We start from the raw sequence: 20,077 nt of genomic DNA on the forward strand, positions 1-20,077 counted from the left end.
GTCTTGTAGTTTTCATTATATAGGTCCTTCACATGTTTCATTAAATTTATTCCTATGTATTTTATTCTTTTTGTTGCAATTGCAAAAAAAAATATTTTTTCCACTTCTTTTTCTGACGCTTCATTATTAGAGTGTAGGAACGCTATGGATTTTTGAATGTTGATTTTGTATCCAGAAACTTTACTGTGTTTGCTTATTGTTTCTAGTAGTGTTCTTGTGGAGTCTTTAGGGTTTTCTATATAGAGAATCATGTCATCTGCAAATAGTGACAGTTTGACTTCTTTATTTCCTGTTTGGATGCTTTTTATATCTTTCTCTTGCCTGATTGCACTCACTAGGACCTCCAATGTTATACTGAATAACAGCGGCGATAGTGGACAGCCTTGCCTTGTTCCTGATCTTAGAGGGAAGGTTTTTAGTTTTTCACTATTAAGTATAATGTTGGCTGAGGGTTTGTTATATATAGCCTTTATTATGTTAAAGTACTTTCCTTCTATACCAATTTTGTTAAGTGTTTTGATCAAAGCTGGATGCTGAATCTTGAAGGCTTTTTCTGCGTCTATTGATATGATTGTATGATTCTTATTTTTTAATTTGTTTATGTGGTGCATCACATTAATTGATTTGCATATGTTGAACCATCCCTGTGCCTCTGGTATGAAGTCCACTTGATCATGGTGTATAATTTTTTTAATACGTTGCTGTATTCGATTCACTAGTATCTTATTTAGTATTTTTGCATCTGGATTCATGAGAGGTTGTAGTTTTCTCTTTTTCTGTTATCTTTACCAGGTTTTGGTATCAGGGTAATATTGGCTTCATAAAATGAGCTGGGAAGTATGGCCTCTTCTTCGATTTTTTGAAAGAGTTTGAGGAGAGTAGGTATTAAATCTTCTTTGAATGTTAGGTAGAATTCACTGGTAAAGCCATCTGGTCTTGGACTTTACTTTTTGGTAGGTTTTTAATGATTATTTCAATTTCTATACTGCTGATCAGTCTATTTAGATTTTTCAGTTCTGAGTCTGTCTAGGAAGGTTATATCTTTCTAAGTACTGGCCCACTTCTTCTAAGTTATTATATTTGATATTATATACTTTTTCATAGTATTATTCTTGTGTAATCCTTTCTATTTCTGTGGTGTCTGTTGTAATTGCTCCTCTTTCACCCCTAATTTTGTTTATTTGTGTCCTTTCTCTTTTTTCTTTAGTGAGTCTTGCCAGGGGTTTGTCAATTTTATTAACCTTCTCAAAGAACCAGCTCTCTGTTGCACTCATTTTTTTCTATTTTTTTTTTTTTCATTTTCAATTTCATTTAATTCTACTCTAATTTGGATTATTTCTTTTATTCTGTGATTTTAGGCTTTATTTGTTTATCTTTTGCTTTCTGGTAGCTCGGTGTTTCCATTGCTTCCTTGTCTTTGTGTATGTTTTATGTGGGTTTTTTTGGGGGGGGTTGGGTTTTGTGGGTTTTCCCTCTGGTCCTTCTGGTTTTATGTTATATATCTCAGTTCTAAATCTTTGGTGTGTAGTTACCATTACAAACAAGTAGAGGATAGTTATGTATATATAGCAGTCCATTTTCTTCTGCATGTGCCTTATCTCCATTCCCTTTTGTGAATTTGGGTCTTTGAATCCTCCCTTTTTCTGTCATTGTTGTCTCAATTTGTCCCTATGTATGCTGAACATTCATTACTATCTTGCTATAGCAAATCTCTTATTGTTTAAGCTTATAATGCCCTGTTCTTAGAGTTGCACTCCTCTGCTTCTACATGCCTGCTAGTTGCCTTACTCCTAGTTGTGTTTTTTTTTTTTTTTTTTGGTCATTTTGTTTTAGGCGAGCTGACCCCTTTCAGTATTTCCTGTAATACAGGCCTTGTAGTGGAGAATTCCCTCAATTTTTCTATGTCTGTAAAGGTCTTTATTCCTCATTCATATCTAAAGAAGAATTTTGTTGGATACATTATTCTTAGGTGGTGTAGTTTCTTTAGTGGTGTAGTATTCTTAGGTGGTTTTTCTTTATAGGTTACTGTCTTCTTTTCCTTGGCTGCCCTGAGAATTCTTTGTCATTGATTTTTGATAATTTTAATATAATGTGTCTTTTGGGGTTGAGATAATTGGGTGTTCTTTTGACTTCTTGAATTACAAGCTCCAATTCATTCCTTAGATTTGGGAAATTCTCGTCAACTATTTGTCTGAAAATGCTTTCTAATCCCTGCTTTTTCCTCCCCTTCGAGAATGCCCATTCTTATTATGTTTCCTCTCCTGATGGTATCAGCTAGTTCTTGTATTTCTCTTTCATTATTTTCATTTTTAGATTTCTCTCTTCCTCCTTCTGATTTATTTCTAGATTTCTGTCTTCAATATCATTTATCCTTTCCTCCATTTTGTTGACTCTATTTCCCGACCTTGATATTTCATTTTTCATCTCTTGAAGTGTGTTCTTCATCTCCAGAAGTTCTATTTGGTTCTTTTTGAGGGTTTTAATCTCCTTGCCAAAGGAACAACTGCTCATCTAGTTGTTTTTTCAGTTCCTGAAATTGTTGATATGAATTGTTTTGGATCTCATTGAGTTTTTTCAGAAGTACCATCCTGAATTCTCTGTCATTTAAGTCGCATATTTCTGTGTTTTTAAGCTTATTTTCTGGAGATTTTTCTCTTTCTTTCTTTCTTTTTGTCACCTTGGTTATTAATGGTGTTTAAGGGACTATTTCTCTGCCTGGGCATTAATGAAAGTATTTTTTTTTCCCAGAAAGAAGATTTATTATATAAAAGTCTCTAGCCTGTTGCAAAAAAGTTGTTTTTCTTTTGATTTCCAGTGAGTGGCGTCTAAGCCTCTCGGATCTTTGCTTTATATAAAGCCTTAATAATGCTTTTTTTTCTCTTATATTCATTCACGCTCGCTACCCTCAGTCTCAGTCCTTTTCAATGTTAGCGACAGTTTCAGTAGCATTTGCTCAGATTCCCCTTGGGCTCCACGGTGTTTGTTCCAGAAGATATGGGGCAAGGAGCCCTCTGGGCTCAGCCTCACTTTATGCAGGCATGACTGGTAACAATCAACTGTTGTTTCAATGCCATTCCCGCTTCTCTGCCATCTCCATTTCTCTGCTTTTTGCCCTGAGCCCCGAGCCCTGCCATGGGCTGCATGGAGCTCAAAGCTCTCCCAGGCAGGGCTATTCAGCGAACCCGCTGCACCTTCTCCCCTACTCCTCCTCATGCAGGGAGCTCCAGCTGCGAGAGGCAGCTTCTTTGTTTCTCCCAGTCCACCACCCAACATCCAGGGTTCTGACCTGTGGTAGCTCTTATACACAGATCTCACACTCAGAGGTGCTGGTATGCAGTTTGGGTGTTTTTTGTTGAGTGTTAGATGTTCAGCTTATTGTTGTTTCAAGAAGAAAGATCTGGGGATGTCTCTCATTCCACCATGTTTTTAGGAATGTTTCTATGCTTTTAAATTATTTTGGGCATCCAAGTACTCAGTTGGTGTTGTGGGGCTTAACACTGCCATCTGCAGGCAGGGAGCTGTTTCAGGAACTGACTAGTACTTTGGTGGCAGTAGATTTTTTTCCAGGCTGGGTTGAGTGCCATTCAACTAATTAAGGGTGCATTAAGCTTAGATTGAGTAAGATTTGCCTCTTGGATAGCCCCGAAGAGGTGAGGGGTGATTATTTAAAACAGAAGGGGGGCGGTGCTCAACAAAGACAACTCAGTTTTTAAAATGGGCTCCAAAGATACACAAATGGCCAATAAGCACATAAAAAGATGCTGAACATCATTAGCCATCAAGGAAATGCAAATCAAAACCACAGTGAGGTGCCACTTCACACTAGGAATAGATGTTATCAAAAAGATGATAAGTATTGGTGATGTAGAGAAATTGGAAGCCTCAAGATTGCTGGTGGGAATGAAAAATGGTGCAACTATTCAGGATAACAGTGTGGCAGTTCTTCAAAAGGTTAAACATTTTCTATATGGTTCAGCAATTCTACTTTTAAATATATGCCCAAGAGAAATGAAAACATGTCCACTCAACATGTATGCAAATATACAGCGTTATTCAGAGGAGCCAAAAAGTGGAAGCAATCCAAATGCCTACCTACCAATGGATAAATAAAATGTGGTATGTCCATACAATGGAATATTATTCATCATAAAAAAGAATGAAGTACTGATACAAACTACAACATGGAAGAACCTTAAAAACACACTAAGTGAAAGGAGCCACTTTAAAAAGACTATACAATTGTATAATTCCATTTATATGAAATGTCCAGAGTAGGCAAATGTATAAGACAAAAAGTAGGTAAATGGTTGCCAGGAGCTGAGGGGAAGGAGAAATGGGAGTAACTGTTAATGAGTATGGGGTTTCTTTGTGGGGCCAGACCTTGTCAATTCAATTGAGATGCAGTGACAAAGAACCTTTAAGAGGAAAAATCAATTTTTAGATTGAAAAACCAAAGCATCATGGGATTCTTCCATTTAGGAGAAGAAAAAGGACACAAGCCAGGATACAGGATGTTTTTAGGTATGTAATAAACATGAGGGGAGTAATGTAATTACATTATTTATAATAATTAAAAATTCTACAGCTTCAGAAATAATCTTTGGTTTGCTATCCAAAACACTATCCTTAACTCAGCTTTTCTGAAGAAGGGCCAGCTTTATTTCTAAATAATTGTATCCTGGATAAATGTATTTCTAAATAATTGTATCCTGGATAAATGTTTCTTCACACTACTCCACAGGGAAAAAAAAGATATGCAATACTTTGAAAAGTGTATATTGTTCATCCAATATAAGAAAGCCAACTAAATAAAGTCCAACCAGTTCCTTACTGAACCATTTGCAATTTTAGAGCACAAATGAGATGAAATCAGTAAAAATGCAAACTAGGAATACTTTAATACAGTTAAGATGTACATCGGCAACTCTAGGATAACATTAAAGTGGAGTTACTGGGCAAAATGGATTGCATTATATAAACACTTTGACATAATCAGTGCAAAATGGAGAAGATGGGAAGTGATTCAGTTTGTTTTCAGTGAAGTTTCTGAAGAAAATTGAAAATTGTGAGTAAAAAACCCTAACAATATGAACATGATTTTGACAAGCTAAGAGTTAGAATGAATCCAGCTGTTGTTGCTAGTTATATTTAGGGTGACATCAGCCAACTGAACTAAAAGGTTTAGTATTTTGAAGGTCTACAATTTAAAGATGATCATTTATATATAAAATGTTAATTTTAGCACCTGGCTTCAATATAATTTAATACACTATGAAGATGGCCAACTTGCAAAAATATTTTTTCCATATTATAATTTTTAACATCATTAGCTTAATGGATTTTTTTTAAGCTTACCTTGGATTTAAGGTTATTTTCAAGACAAGATTTTTAATAAGTAGTTTAGTCTTTTTTATGATTATGCATTAGAATTTGGTAAGGTACATTCAGCCACAGCTATCTGTTTCTTAGGAATTAGTATTTAGACATTCTTGCTCTCTACTACTGTGTACCTAAACTGGGATTTAGGAAGTGGTAACAGTGTAACATGGCTAAACCATTTAGAAGCCAACGTTGGTAAGCAAATTCATTCCCTGAAATCACTGAAATGGACTCATATTTTTAAAGTGACTTTTATTTTTTTGTTATACTAAGTTTTTAATTATTTGTATTTATACTCCAGACTTTGGTATTTTTGTAACGTTCTTCCCAAATCTATTAAAAAGAAGCAATGAGCTTGTAAAAATAAGTAGGAATTGCTGAAGAAGAGCTCTCTGGAAAATATATAGGTTGTATAATCCATTGTGAATAATTTAGTTCATGACTGCAACAACATGATTGCTTAGACTAAACGAGTTTTAAAATTCATTGGTAGAGATTCCACTTCATATCTACTTTGATGCCTAAAATAAAAAAATGTAAAATAAGTTGGCGAGGATGTGGAGAAATTGAAACTCTCATAACTTGCTGGTGGGAATGTAAAACGATGTGGCCACTTTTGTGGTAACATTTTGGCAGTTTCTCAAAAAGTCAATTACCATATGGCCTAGCAATCCACTCTTAGGTATATAACCAAAAGAATTGAAAACAGGTGTTCAAACAAAACTTGTACACAAATGTTCATAGCAGCATTATTCATAATAGTCAAAAGGTGGGAACAACCCAAATGTCCATTTGTATAATTAAAATGTGGTATAACCATACAATAGACTATTATTCACCCATACAAAGGAGTGAAGTACATATACATGGATAAACCTTTTAAAAACATTGTGCTAAGTGAAAGAAGTCAGACATAAAAGATCACATATAATTCCATTTATATGAAATATCCATAATTGGGAAATCCATTGAGGCAGAAAGCAGATTAGTAGTTGCCTGGGAGTTGGAGGGGAGGAGGGAATAGGAAAAGACTGCTTAATGGGTAAGGGGTTTTCCTTTTCGGGTGATGAAAATGTTTTGAAACTAGAGATGATGGTTGCTCCACATTGTGAATGTACTAAATGCAATGGAATTACACTTATAAATGGTTTTATGTGAATTTCAATTTAAAAAATGCTTTGGTATTGCCATCTCAGAATGTAGTTATTCTAAAGTTAGTGCTGTAAAAATCACCCAAATTAATACAACTAATACATTCAATAAGTTAAAGCATGGACTTTCTCATTAAGTGGGACCACAGAAGTGGGATATTACCCACATCAGTTAAAGCTCTTAAAGGTGTTTCCTCTCCCAAAATTAAATCTAGATAACATTTCCTTCTAGTACTATATTAACAAAATATTAAAAATTTCAAGACATTTAAATGTTCAGAAAATTAGTGTTGACTATAATTTTTGAAAGATTTTCCTTATTGAATTGTCATGTGAATCTTGTGATAAACTAGCAGAGCAAACTATTACCTCTCATTAATTTGGATTTTGGTTTTGTCTCAAACCATTTTGAAGAGAACCTCTTGTTTTTCATAGCTGGAGAATAGGCGGCCTATAGCTGTCAGTTTCCACCAGAGAGATCTTACCACAGTAGTGTTCTTTGGACCCCCTCTCCCTCTATTATGTTCCTCAGAGGACTACCTCCAGACCAATACTATCACATTATATCAGGCCTTGGCCTCTCAGAAAAGTTATCACTCAGTGAAATTCTTGGAATTTTGGAACAACCGATTTTAGTATTCAGAATTTTAAAGAACATTACAGCCTGAAATGATCTGTTAATAAATTATGAACTAGTGTATATGTCTACAGTGGCAACTGTGCAAGAGTTCATAGAACAGGATAATGTTTTATAATATTCTTAGTCATTTATAATCATTATAGAATTTTGGAACGTTAATTCCTACAGCAAGAATTTGTGACATAAAATGTGGTTTACCATAGGACTTTTCACATTAAAATTAAATGTACTAAAAATCCAAATGTAATTGAAAAATTCAGTCACAAAGATGGCTTTAAACACTTAAACGTTTCTGAATAATGCTTTATTCTAACTCGTGAATACAAGGAAATTTTTGTATGCTATTTATTGTTTCCTTAGTGTTCCCTACCTTTGGACTCCTATATACTAACATCTGTATACTTAAGATTTAACCAGAGTATATGGCACTTCATAATATTCTATATTTTAATATTCTGAAATGCCTATATACGATCTGATCACATTGTTTCGTCAGCAAATATCAAATTTAAAGATTCTGGATGTGGAATGTTTGATAAGTGCTTAAAGTTTTCTGAACAGAGTTCAATTTAGCTAGCCATGTTATTAACATAGGACTTATATATTTTTCTCATGGGCATGAGTATGTCATGTTACCATTTTTCTTTTGTTTTTCAACTTTTTGCTTTGAAGCTGTTTTCTCTCAAGTTATTTTAAGAGTTCTGTCAACATGTTTGTTTTAAAGCAGACCAAAACCAAGTTTTAAAAGAAGAGCACATTTTGCAAAACAGATTCTGCCTTTAATATATTATTTATGTATTTGTAAACTTATGTTAAAATGCTCTCAGAAATGTTATTTACGAAAGCACAATTTGGTAGCATCAATTTTTCATTTATAGCTTTTTCTAAACAAGATTCCAAGAAACTGCCACCTTAATTTTTCCCTTCAAGTACTTTTAAGTACTTCAAAGTTCAATGTGAAGTGCAGGTAAAACCCTCTGACATTCTCAAGCTTACTAAACTAAAAGTTAACAATATATTGATTGGATAGTGAGCAGGGTATGAAAGTACAGGCTACTTTACCAAAAGGGGAACATTCTTATGCTGTTGGGTTTAGAGATGAAATAATTTGGAACAAAAGCTCTCATGACTGGAAAATCAGCTCTTGAAGTTGGTGGGCTTTTAATATCTATAAGCTAGAAATTAAATGCAGAAATGAGATAACAGTTATCCTGAACATCAAAAAAGCAAACAGCTAAAGCATTTTACAAATTAGTTATGGTAATAACTGACTGAGAAATGCTCGATTACCACTCTAGGCTAGACAGTAATCAGTAAAACTGTAATTTCTAATTTTAAAAAGTTTGGCTTTATATTAATTTTTTACAGTATATAAATTATATATACAATGTTCCCCTGTAACTCAAACTATAATGTTCAAATCTATAAAAGGAATAGTTTTAGGTGCTCAAAAGCCGCCCTACTCCTTTCTCCTATTTGTAAAAACCAACAATTTCAAAATATTCTAGCATAGAAATGCTCAATAGTTCATCCAAAATTTAAAGCCCACATCAGTAGGCAATTTCTCACAAAGTAATGTATTGTGCTGTATTCTTTAATATCACATGGTCAAATACCCTGTTGATTTATGAACATTTTTCATGAGCAAGAGTTATTAAAGACAATGGGATAGGGTTGACTTTGTTGCTCTTCACTTTGAATACTAAATTGTGCTTGCATCTTAAGAAAGAGAATATAAATATGTCCATTTGTACCATACATTAAAAACTAAAACACTAAAAATAAGAGAATGAAAATATGTTAATTCAAAAATGAAAGATGAGAAGCAATAACAATTGATGATGGTATATTTTAATCTTCTGTTAAAGCTCTGAAATTGTATTAAATTGCTAACCAAACTGAGGTAGAGGTAGACCTTAATGTTATTTCTTCCATGTGTCAGAACTTAGGCCTCTCACCTTAACTTGAATGCATTTTTTCTATAATTATATAAACATGATTCCATCTGACATATGTTATGACAGAAAAATTATAGCATCATTCAAATGGTTTTTTACAAAACTCGTAATTACTAGCTAAAAAAAAGTACTTATCAAATGTACACAATAATTCAATGTTCTTCCTGCCAGTCATAAATATGTCTGTTTTTCCTCCAAGTGTAAGACAAAAAAGGGTAGGGAAACTATATTATGCAAAGATTATGAACAGTCATGTAATGAAGACACTGGAACATAACTAGTAGCATAAGAACACTGTACCTTAGTGTCTCGTTTTCCTCTTTGAAGGTTACACATAAACTTTGTGTTAAATCTCCTACTAAAGCAGACTTAAATTCCATTAAAGAAAACTCTATTTCCATTTTAAATCACATACAAGTGCTATGTGATCAGAGGGATGGGAAACACTAGGTAAGGCCTGGTGGGTGGTAACTTCTTCATGACTAGGTAATGGAATCACCTGTTCAACCTCTAAAGCATTTAAGTCAATGAAAATGTAATCCAGACATCCATGAAAGCCACCAACATAATTTGTGTAAGCAGGTTCACCACAAGCACTTTTCAGTTTCAAGAAATGGGTAAGAGACATGTTGCATCGTTCCTCTTCCCCATTGGAAGCCCAGTCTTCATGATCCTCTGGAATGTTGCCATTGATGACAAAATGATACATTCCTGTTGATGGGGTACTATTAAAGTCCCCACAAAATATAACTGGTATGCCAGGATACAGATCACATGAGATATGTCTAATGTGAGTCAGGGCTACTGCCATTTGAATGAGACGAATGTATCCACCTATAAATATAAAAAAACATGAATGTAAGTACTTTTTCAAATTGCCTTTAAGTTAAAAAAAATAATGCACAAACTTCAGTATCTAGGTAACATGCAAGATATATATTTGTGTGTGTGTGGTGGGAGATTGGATGAAGGTGACCAAAAGATATAAAGCTTCCAGTTATAAGTCCTAGGGACGTAACATACATGATGACCACAGTTAACACACCTGTATGGTATATTAGAAAGTTGCTAAGAGGGTAAATTCTGAAAGTTCTCATCACAAGAAAGAAAAATCTTTTTGTATCTATATGAGGTATTGGATGTTAACTAAGCTTGTTGTGGTAATTGTTTCACAATATATGTAAGTCAAGTCATGTTATGTTATATACCTTAAACTTATATAGTGCTATATGTCAATTATATGTCAATAAAACTTAAAGAAAAAAATATATTTTTGTAAAACAGCTTTACTGACCTTGAGTTACCAATGTTTAAGTCACTTATGAAAATCAGTAAAACCTACCTTTGGGATGCCAGTAGAGATGAGTATTAGCAACACATATCTTTTTAGAAGAGTCCTTTGTAGACTGAAGAACAGAAACCTAAAACGAACAGAAAGTGCCAAGACTTCAGTTGCTATCTGTCAATCTTCTGAATATTTTTTTATCTAAGACTATATGATGAACTAACATTTTACTCTATATCCTTCTCATACTAATGAAATATCACAATTATTAAATTTAACTTTAATTATCAAGAGTTTTCAAATACAGTAGTGCCCCCTTATCCATTGGGGATATGTTCCAAGACCTCCAGTGGATGCCTGAAACTGCAGACAGTACCAAACCCTATATATACTATGCTTTTTCTATGATAAAGTTTAATTTACAAATTAGGCACAGTAAGAGATTAGCAATAAAACAGATTATAACAATATGTAAAATATAATAAAAATTATGTGAATGTGGTCTCTCAAAATCTTATTGTACTGTATTCACCCTTCTTGTGATATGAGATGATACAATGCCTACGTAATGAAATGAAGTGAGTCAAAGACATAGGCATTATGACACAGCATCAGGTTCTAAGGGTTACTTGAATACAAGCACTGCGATACCGTGACAGTTCATCTGATGCCCAAGACAGCTACCAAGTGACTAATAGGACAGTTAGGGTAACTTGAATGGGTAAGATGGACAAAGGAGTGGTTCACGTACAGAGCTGGACAGAGCAAGGCTCAAGGTTCCATTCATGCTACTCAAAACAGCAGGCAATTTAAAATGTATGCATTGCTTATTTCTGAAAATTTTCATTAAGTATTTTCTGAGCACAGGTAACTGAAACCAGGGAAATCCATGAAACCACTAAGGGGGACTATTCATGTATATGTGAATAGGACTCACTGAAACATGTTTAATAATAGTCCAACATATACAGGTGGTATAAAAAGAATACATTTTAGATAATAACACTAAGATTGGAGATAGTGTTTTTAAGTGGATAAGCACAGGCTTTGGAGTGAGGCAGACTTAGGTTTGAATACCCACTCTACCATTTACAGCACTGTGACCTGAAGAGAGACACTTTTTTTCTAAACCAACTTTGTCATTGATAAAAAAGAATAATTATAATCTCCTCCCCCCCAACCCCGCAAGGGGGACTATGGTGTGGTTTCAATTAAATGAGCTTACATGAAGGTGCATGAAACACAATAGGTGCTCAAAATGGTAGCTACTCTTCTTACTGTGAACAAAATCAATTACCTAAAACTCTGAACAAACACAAAATGAACATGTCATGAAAAATTAAGATAGCTTAAGACAGCTTAGGCTAAGTAGCAGTTAATACCCTGCCCAGTGATAATGGAATATATAACTAACTGTAAGAATCTTGGCTCCACACTTGTGTGAACTTGGATAAATAAACTTGACCACTTCCTCATTTATAAAATGGGAAGAATAACATCTAAATAATGGGAATAGCAAGATTACTATAAGCCCAAAATTAAAATAGCTAAAATTTATGGAGCATGTCACTTAAATTTTAAGTACTTTAGAATGCGTTAGAACAGTGCTTGGCGAGTAATAAGAAAATATTAGCTATTACTATCATTCTTGTTTTTAGCATGTGTCTCCCACTAGATTGTAAGCACTGATAAAAGACTCTATTTGTCTTGTTCAAGGCAACCTGCAGCGTGCTCAATCAGTATCTACCCAATGAATGAAAGCTAACCTTTGTGCTGAAGATACAAGAGCAAACCTTGCAGTAAAATCTGTATTGTTGTTTCATCTCAATTATAAGCAGCTCTACCACCATCCCTTTCCAGGGCCCTAAAAAAATGGACGAATGTGTAAAGAGACTGGCGTGGCGGAATTACTTTACCTGAAGGACAGAAGATCTCTGGAACACCCTCTCCTGCGCCGATGGGTACAAAACTACTTTCTCCAGCAGTTCTTTGTGAAGTGGGTCAGACTCCAGAGCTTCATGGAAAGAAATATCATGCTGGCTAAGAAGGCTGAACTTGGACTTTCGGTAAAAAGTGGCCAGGCCTTCCTGCTGCTTGATTCGAAACACGCCCTCCAGCCCAAAGGCCTCAAGGGCCGGCACCAAGCTGTCTGTAAACACGTTGCGGTCAACCTCCTGCAAACAGATGAGGTCGGCGTTGTAGCCGGTGAGTTCTTTCTGTATAAGATTTTGGCGGTAGTCGAGCTCCAGGGCGTAAGGGGCACAGTAAGGGTACAGGATGGTCCGCGAGAACTCAGTTTGGGCGTACGTGTCAGCCAGTATGTTGTAGGAGACGGTGCGGATGAGAGCATCTTCCGTCACTTTCTTGGTGTAGAGATGTCGGTGATCAAAGGTGCAAGTGCCCGGCCCGGCCTCCACTAGACACACACTTTCCAACTCCCGACTGGGCCCAAAGCGCTGCCCATTGCCTGGGGTGCAATGCAGCTTGAGCCGTAGCCCGATGTCAGCATTGGACGGGGTGTAGACGCGCTCGTCCACACCCGTTTCCGTCCAACTAGGAGAGGGAGAAGAGCGAGACAATGACGAGGGGCCCCCGCCATCAGGCTGTGCCGATCCCGGTTTGGCTTCCTTGTACCAGCGGAACAGGGAGCCGGAGGGATCCCCAAATTCGAGGCTGAGTTTGGGGCACACCGGAAAGCCGGCCATGATGTAGCGTGGCAACTGCAGCTCAGTGAAGGCGGGCGGGTTGCGCTCCACTTTGTACTTGACATCGCCGATCTGCAAGACCGCGCCGTCCTGCCACGCGTCTACATTGAGCACGTCTTCAGCCACTGCTTCCTCCCGGTAGTACAGCTTCACCACGGGCTCGCAGGCCGCAGCCGGCTCCGGCCCGGGCCCCGCACAGGCCACGTTTGGCCGGTTCTTCCGGCTCTTCTTGGCGGCAGCCGCCTTAGCGTGGCCTTTGAGGGCGTTGGTGGCGATCCGGCTGAGGGCCCGACCCAGCGGCTCGCTCTGGTCACGCTGCATGTTCTTATGGCTGCCGTCCGCCAGCGCGAACGACAGGCTTAGTTTAGGCTCCGAGGGCACACATCGCACTACAGCACGCTCCATCGCGCCCGCCACGGTCTCAGTCGTAGCCTCAGCCCGACTGTGCCGCTCGACGGCCGCGCGGACCCCACGAAGCGCGGCACGGGCGCCTGGGAGCCTCCACATGAACCTGGTGCCCCAGCGGCTGACAAGACAGGCGGCCGAATTGCCGCTAAGTCTCAGGTGGAAACAGAGGAGCAGCAGCCGCCGGCTCCGGGACCCATTCAGTCCCTAAACTTCCGGCCCGCGAGGAGAGGGTGCAGGTGCTCCCGCCATGCACTTTCGCCAAGTCCGCGCAGCTGCTCCTTTTTTCCATAGCCACGTCTGTTTCTAGTAGCTCCCATCTTAATTTTCGTCTTCAACGGGAGTCATAAAGAGGGGAAAATTAAGAAAATATAGAGCTGCCTGAGGGAACTATTAGGCTGCATGTCGTTATCGAAAGTGCAGTTAGAGGATAAAAGGGAAGGTGCGCCAAGCCGGAAGTGGCTGGGTGGTGTCACGGGTTCCGCTTCCCTGGAGGAGGCGGGTGCCTTGCTGGGGCTGTAACTTCCTGCACCGTTCTCGCAGTGTTTGGGGCTGAGCTGCACGAGAGCGTCGGTAACTCTACCTGTATTGCCAGCCTGGCTTCGGGAGTGGAAAACGTTTCTCAACTCCTGTCCACAGCATTCCCGACGCTGCTAGCCCTTTTCCGAGGTGTGGTGGGTTCGCCTCAGGCGGAGCAAGCGCCGACGTGCGGAGCTGAGCTTTTGTGGTAGTTAATAACAACGGGCAATATACAGTAACTCCTGTTTAGTGAGCGATGACTGTCAAAAACGTCCTTTACTGATGTGAGGCCCAAGAGATTAAGTTACTTGTTCCAGGTCACACAGCATTGCTGAATGAATGACAAGAGACTGAGAATAGCCAGCGAGTAGGAAGAAATAAGTGTAGTTTCATCGAAAGTCAAATGAAGAAATTATTTCAAGAAACATTATGTTTAATATAATTTAATATTCTGTAATTACTGAAGAAAAACCTTGAAAGTTCAAAGAACAAATTGAAAAGTCTCTTCTTGACAAAGGATCTGTTTGTATACACTTTACCATAGTCTATAACTATAGTGGGTATTTAATAATAAGCCATACCTTTTCCCTTGGCTTACGATGAGGAAAATAAGCTTTTTTAACTGTGTTCTAAAAGGAGGGTGAATTTTGCAGTCATATGAAATTTCTATTCCTGCCCTCCCTGTCCCTACCCAGCAAGCATTTGACAGGTGACTGGATGCCGATGATATATATACATATATGTATGTATATATCCTCCACGGCTTACAGTATGGGGATAAAAGTCATATCAACTAAATGACCTAAGGAAAGACAAAAATAAATCTCAGTACTCCATAGTACCCACATTCAGCAGTATGAATTTTAAAATGGCATTTTTCTTATCCCCCCAATTTTCCTTTCTGTGACTTTGCAGAACTCAATCTTAAATCAGACTATGTAAACAAAAGTCCTATTAGAAAAAGTGACTTTCCTTCAAGCAAACTGATCTAATCTAACCCTGTAGCAGGCTCTTAATCATGGTTTTGAGATAGATGCCTTAAAGTGTCATACTTCTTTCTTTTAGTTGTTTATTTTGATATTTTTTGAGAGAGTAAAACATACCCATTGTGAAAGAAATACGTCCGCCCTCGACTCCTATACATAAACAATTATGAATATATGCTCTTACTCCTACTTTTTTACACAAAATAGGAATGTAATATACCCATGGTTCAGCATCTTCCTCATTTTACTATCTTTTGTCAATTCTTTCAAGAGCAAGTGTCTGAGTGAAAGTGTTCTGAAAATGCCACATCTTCCCATAGAAAGTTTAATTTGAACTCAAAATAATACATAATAGTTTGTTTGAAGCTACATTTTTATGAGGCTAAATTATAGCATAATTACATAAATTATATACATTATAATTATATAATTAAAAATTGAGATTGGAAGACTGAACCAATACTATGCTTTTTCTGATACCAAAAGGAGAAGCAGCTGATAGAAATCATTTTATTCATCCATTCTCCATCTATATCAAGAAACACAAGCTAACTTTTCACTAATCAAAAGTTAGGTTTGATGGAGTTATTCTTTTTCCTTAAACATATGGCTGCGAAGATTATCGTGTGAAGACTAGTTTCTTGTGGTTACTTTCACTTTGGTTAATAACATTGTCAGTTAACAGCATAAATTATTAACATACCTCTCTTTAAGGTCAATATGATACTGTAGTTTTGAGTGATAGCACAAATTTTGAGTAGTCCCTGGTGATATCACTTCAGAGTAATCTTATAATATTCAAAATTTAATATTTCCATTTGCTTTTTATTTAAGAGACCATTCTCTTCTATTTATTTGTATTTTTAAAATAAAAAAATTCATTTTATTGAGATACAGTTGACATATAACATTGTATTAGTCCAAGGTATACAACATAATGATTTCATATATGTATATATTGCCATATGATTACCACAATAAGCTTAGTTAACATCCATTGCCTCACATATTTACAAATGTTTTTCTTGTGATTAGAACATTAAGATCTACTCTCAGCAACTTTTAAATATATATATAGTATTATTAACTATTGCTGCCATGTTATACATTATATCCTGGAAATAATTTATCTGATAACTGGAAGTTTTTACTTTTTGACCACCTTCACTCATTTCCTTCAACCCCTTAACCGTCCCACCTTCTGCCTCTGATACCCACCAATCTGTTATCTGTATCTATGAATTCGGTTTTTTTTAGATTCCACATGTGAGATCATACAGTATTTGTTTTTGTCTGACTTATTTCTCTTAGCATAATGCCCTCAAGGCCCATCCATGTTGTCATAAATGGCGAGATTTCCTTTTTTATGTCTGAATAATATTTTATTATATCTCTATATATCTATATATGTTTTGCATTGTCTTTATCCATCAGTGGATACTTACACTTACGTTACTTCCGTGTCTTGGCTATTATAAATAATGCTGCAGTGAACATGGGAGTACAGATATCTTTTTGAGATAATGGTTTCATTTCCTTTGGATATATACCCCAATGTACAACTGCTGGATCATATGATAGTTCTATTTTTTTTTTTTTACAGTTATAAAAGTTAAATTTCTTTTTTCTTTTTATTATTATTATTATTTTTTTATTATGATGACATTGGTTAATGAAATCCAGTAAGTTTCAGGTATATAATTCAACAGTAAGGCATATATATATTGCATTGTGTGTTTACCGAGAAGTTCTGTTTTTAACATTTGAGGAAACTGTGCTGTTTTCCATATTGGCTGTTCTAGTTTACATTCTCACCAGCAGTGCTATTTGTTTCTTATATTTTAATATATTCACTGTAGTTTATAATGATTACATTATAGTTTATGATTATATATGCTGTTAGATTGCTATCCAGCATAGTATCTATAATATGATATAGCTATATCATTTAATAAAGTGTAACTAATGTTAATATAACAGAAATCAAAAAATTAGTTTGAAGAAATTCAAAGAACCTAGATAAAATCTATCACTTTTGCTCCATGAAGAACTCTTAAGCATATATTATTTTCCCTGTAATCCCATTTTCAATTTAGAAATGAACAATACATGGTATTAGCATACTAAATTAGCTTAATAAATTCTCTTAGCACCTTCGACATTTCTATTAAGTAGATGAAACTTTTTGTGTAGTATTAAAGAATCACATTTTGGTGTTACATCCATAAGTGCTTATAAATTATCAAGGTTTTAAGATTATCTGCTGTCATAAATAATATTTCTAACTCTTGGACTCAGAAATAGTGCTTTTAAGGAAAGATTTTAATCTTCAAATTAAACACGTTTAGATAGTCACATTTTTTCCTTTCCTTCAAAGTAAAAGATTTATTAAAATCTCAGTTACCTCTTTTGCAGAAATTGTTAAACTGATCCTAAAATTTATATGGAAATGCAAAAGACCTACAATAATCAAAATTACTTCTTTTTATAAAAGAACAAAGTTGGAGCACTAACACTACACAATTTTAAAACTATAGCATTCTCACTAAAGCTACAGTAATCCAGACAGTGTGGATTGTATAAAGTTAAACATGCAGATTAATGGAATAGAGTTGAGTGTACAGAAATAAACCTTTACATAATGGTCAATTGACTTTTTTCAGCAAAGACACAAAGGCAATTCAGTGGAGAAAAGAACACCTTTTCAATAAATGGTACTGGAACAGTTATATATAGATGCAAATATATATAACATAATATATAATTTATTTTATATAATTATGCAAAAAGTGAACTTGGATCCATACCTCTCACCACATATAGGAATTAAATGGATCATAGATCTAAAAGTAAAATCCAAAACTAGGAGATGTAGGAGAAAATCTTTATTGGTAGGAATGTAAGTGTAAAATCTTTTAGTTATTTTGGAAAACGGTTTGACAGTTTCTTAAAAGGTCAAACACAAGACTTATATTCAACCCAGCAATTCCACTGTAGGTTTCTATCAATGAGAAATGAAAATATATATTAATCCAAAGACTCATACATGTTTATGGGAGGATTATTTGTAATAGTCCCAAACTGGAGGCAATCTAACTGTACATCAACTGGCAAATGGATAAAACAAATGTGATATATTTGTAATGGAAGACTATCAGCAATAAAAAAGAATGAACTGTTATGTACTACACATGGTTGAACCTCAAACACATTATCATTAATTGAAAGAAGCCAGACAAAAGACGACATAATATATATTCCATTTATATGAAATTTTCAGAAATTATAGATCTGTAGAGACCAAAAGCAAATCAGTGGTTGCCTGAGCTGTAGATAGGAGTGGGAGTGACTGGATATGACCCCAAGGGAATTTTTGCAGTGGTGGAAATGCTTTAGAACTGGATCTTGGTAATAGTTGCACAACTATATAAATTTCCTTAAAAATCATTGAATTGTATACTTTAAAATGGTGAATTTTAGAAAATGTAAATTATGCCTACTTAAAGCTGTTTTTAAAAGATATGCATTGTATTAGTCAGGGCTTAATGAGGGAAGCAGAACCAGTAGATTATATATGCCCCCTATATGTATCCATGTGGATGTATGTGTATATATGTGAACTTATTACAAGGAATTGGCATAGGAAATTGTGGGAGCTGATTAGGTAAATCCAAGGTCTGTAGGGGAGACTGTCAGGCAGGGAAAATCCGGAGAGGAGAGTAATTGTAGAGTTAGCTTCTGTTTGGAGTCTGACTCAGGTTATGCCTAAACCTTTTTTTTTAAAAGGACTTAACACTGATTGACACATGCACACCCAGGTAATCTCCCTAGGTTAACATCGATTTATTAGGGAATTGAATTACATCCGCAAAATCTCTTCACAGCAGTACTAGATTAGTGTTTGATTAAATAACTGAGAGAAGATGTATGATATAGATTGCTGTTCTCTTTTTACTCATAAAATTTGCATACAAATTTACATGACCTTTTTTTTTGCCAAGGATTTCCTGAAGGAAAAGTGCTGTATAAACAAATACTATCTATAGAAAAAAGATAAGTTATATTGCTGATCAATTACAATATTTATAGGGAAGCCACAATGGGGACATTTGAAAACTTGAAACTCCTTTGAGAGCGTTTACATAAGTCTATTTTCCAACAGATCCAAATTTCCAGTCTTGCAGTTTTCTGCAATTTGAAGAGCCTGATTTTCTAGACCCTTTCCAAAGAAAGGCAGTTAAGTAAAAAATTTCATTCGCCCACCCACCATTTATTTGAGTAATGAAATATTGTTGTGATAGGTAATCCTAATCCGTCGTAGCTCAGCAACTGCCTCTCCAGGCAACCTTTACCCAGTCTCTTCAACTGCGACTGCGCTCTTCAACTGCGACAGTGACAGTTTCTATGGCGACAACTTAGTATCTACGCGGCAGGCGACCGCCCAGCTCGGGATACGGTGGGATTCTGGAGGTTTCACCCCTCGTTTTCCCTCTTCTTTTCTCCAGATGAGAAGCTCACTGAACATTTCCCTCTTATCTGCGCAGCTGGGAAGTAGTGTAAAACAGGTACTTACTTGTTCTCAGCTTTTCCCTTCACCTGTCTCTCCCAAACCAGGAATCTCAAATTGGGTGGCAGCTGAAATACCTTTTGCAAGGCAGGTATCTCCAAATTCTGTGGGTATCGTGGCAAATGCAGTTCCTATCAAGATAATTGTTCAATATTTACATGACATTTTAGATTTCCTGTGCGTTCAGTATGACTATTTTTGCTTGATCATAGTCTCACTTCCTAGGAAGGTGGCAAGACTATCATATAATATCGATGTTTAAATATCAATGATATTAAATTAATTTTGGGGGAGAGAGATTGTACCTCAACAACTGGACTTTTTTGTTGTTGCGATTTGCATCTGAGGGAAAATTTCAACCCAGAATTTTAAAACTGTAGGCATTTAGAGAGCATCTAATCTAGTGCCTTAATTTCATCCTCGAAGAAACTGAAGCCCTAACGTGAAAGTGACTGCTTTATCTTTTCATAACAAGTGAGCGG

General features: G+C 36.1%; 2 protein-coding genes across 2 annotated transcripts in view; one reads left to right on the forward strand and one right to left on the reverse strand.

Annotated features, from left to right (window-relative positions):
- Positions 1-4,879: 4,879 nt before the first annotated feature.
- PDE12 (phosphodiesterase 12) lies at positions 4,880-13,765 on the reverse strand. Its single transcript, XM_006917515.3, has 3 exons — positions 12,330-13,765; positions 10,471-10,549; positions 4,880-9,962 (listed from the first exon to the last, which is right to left on the reverse strand). Exons 1-3 carry the CDS (start codon positions 13,623-13,625, stop codon positions 9,520-9,522), a joined length of 1,818 nt encoding a protein of 605 aa, XP_006917577.1. The 5' UTR covers positions 13,626-13,765; the 3' UTR covers positions 4,880-9,519.
- Positions 13,766-14,080: 315 nt separating this feature from the next.
- Positions 14,081-20,077, forward strand: part of DNAH12 (dynein axonemal heavy chain 12) — a 200,616-nt gene continuing 194,619 nt past the window's right edge. Inside the window, 2 exon segments of the mRNA XM_025050737.1 lie at positions 14,081-14,192; positions 19,534-19,593. Of these exon segments, the coding sequence (XP_024906505.1) occupies positions 19,534-19,593 (60 nt within the window). The 5' untranslated portion in view covers positions 14,081-14,192.

The sequence above is a fragment of the Pteropus alecto genome, unplaced genomic scaffold (genome assembly GCF_000325575.1).
Source record: "Pteropus alecto unplaced genomic scaffold, ASM32557v1 scaffold75, whole genome shotgun sequence".
Lineage (NCBI taxonomy): Eukaryota > Metazoa > Chordata > Mammalia > Chiroptera > Pteropodidae > Pteropus > Pteropus alecto.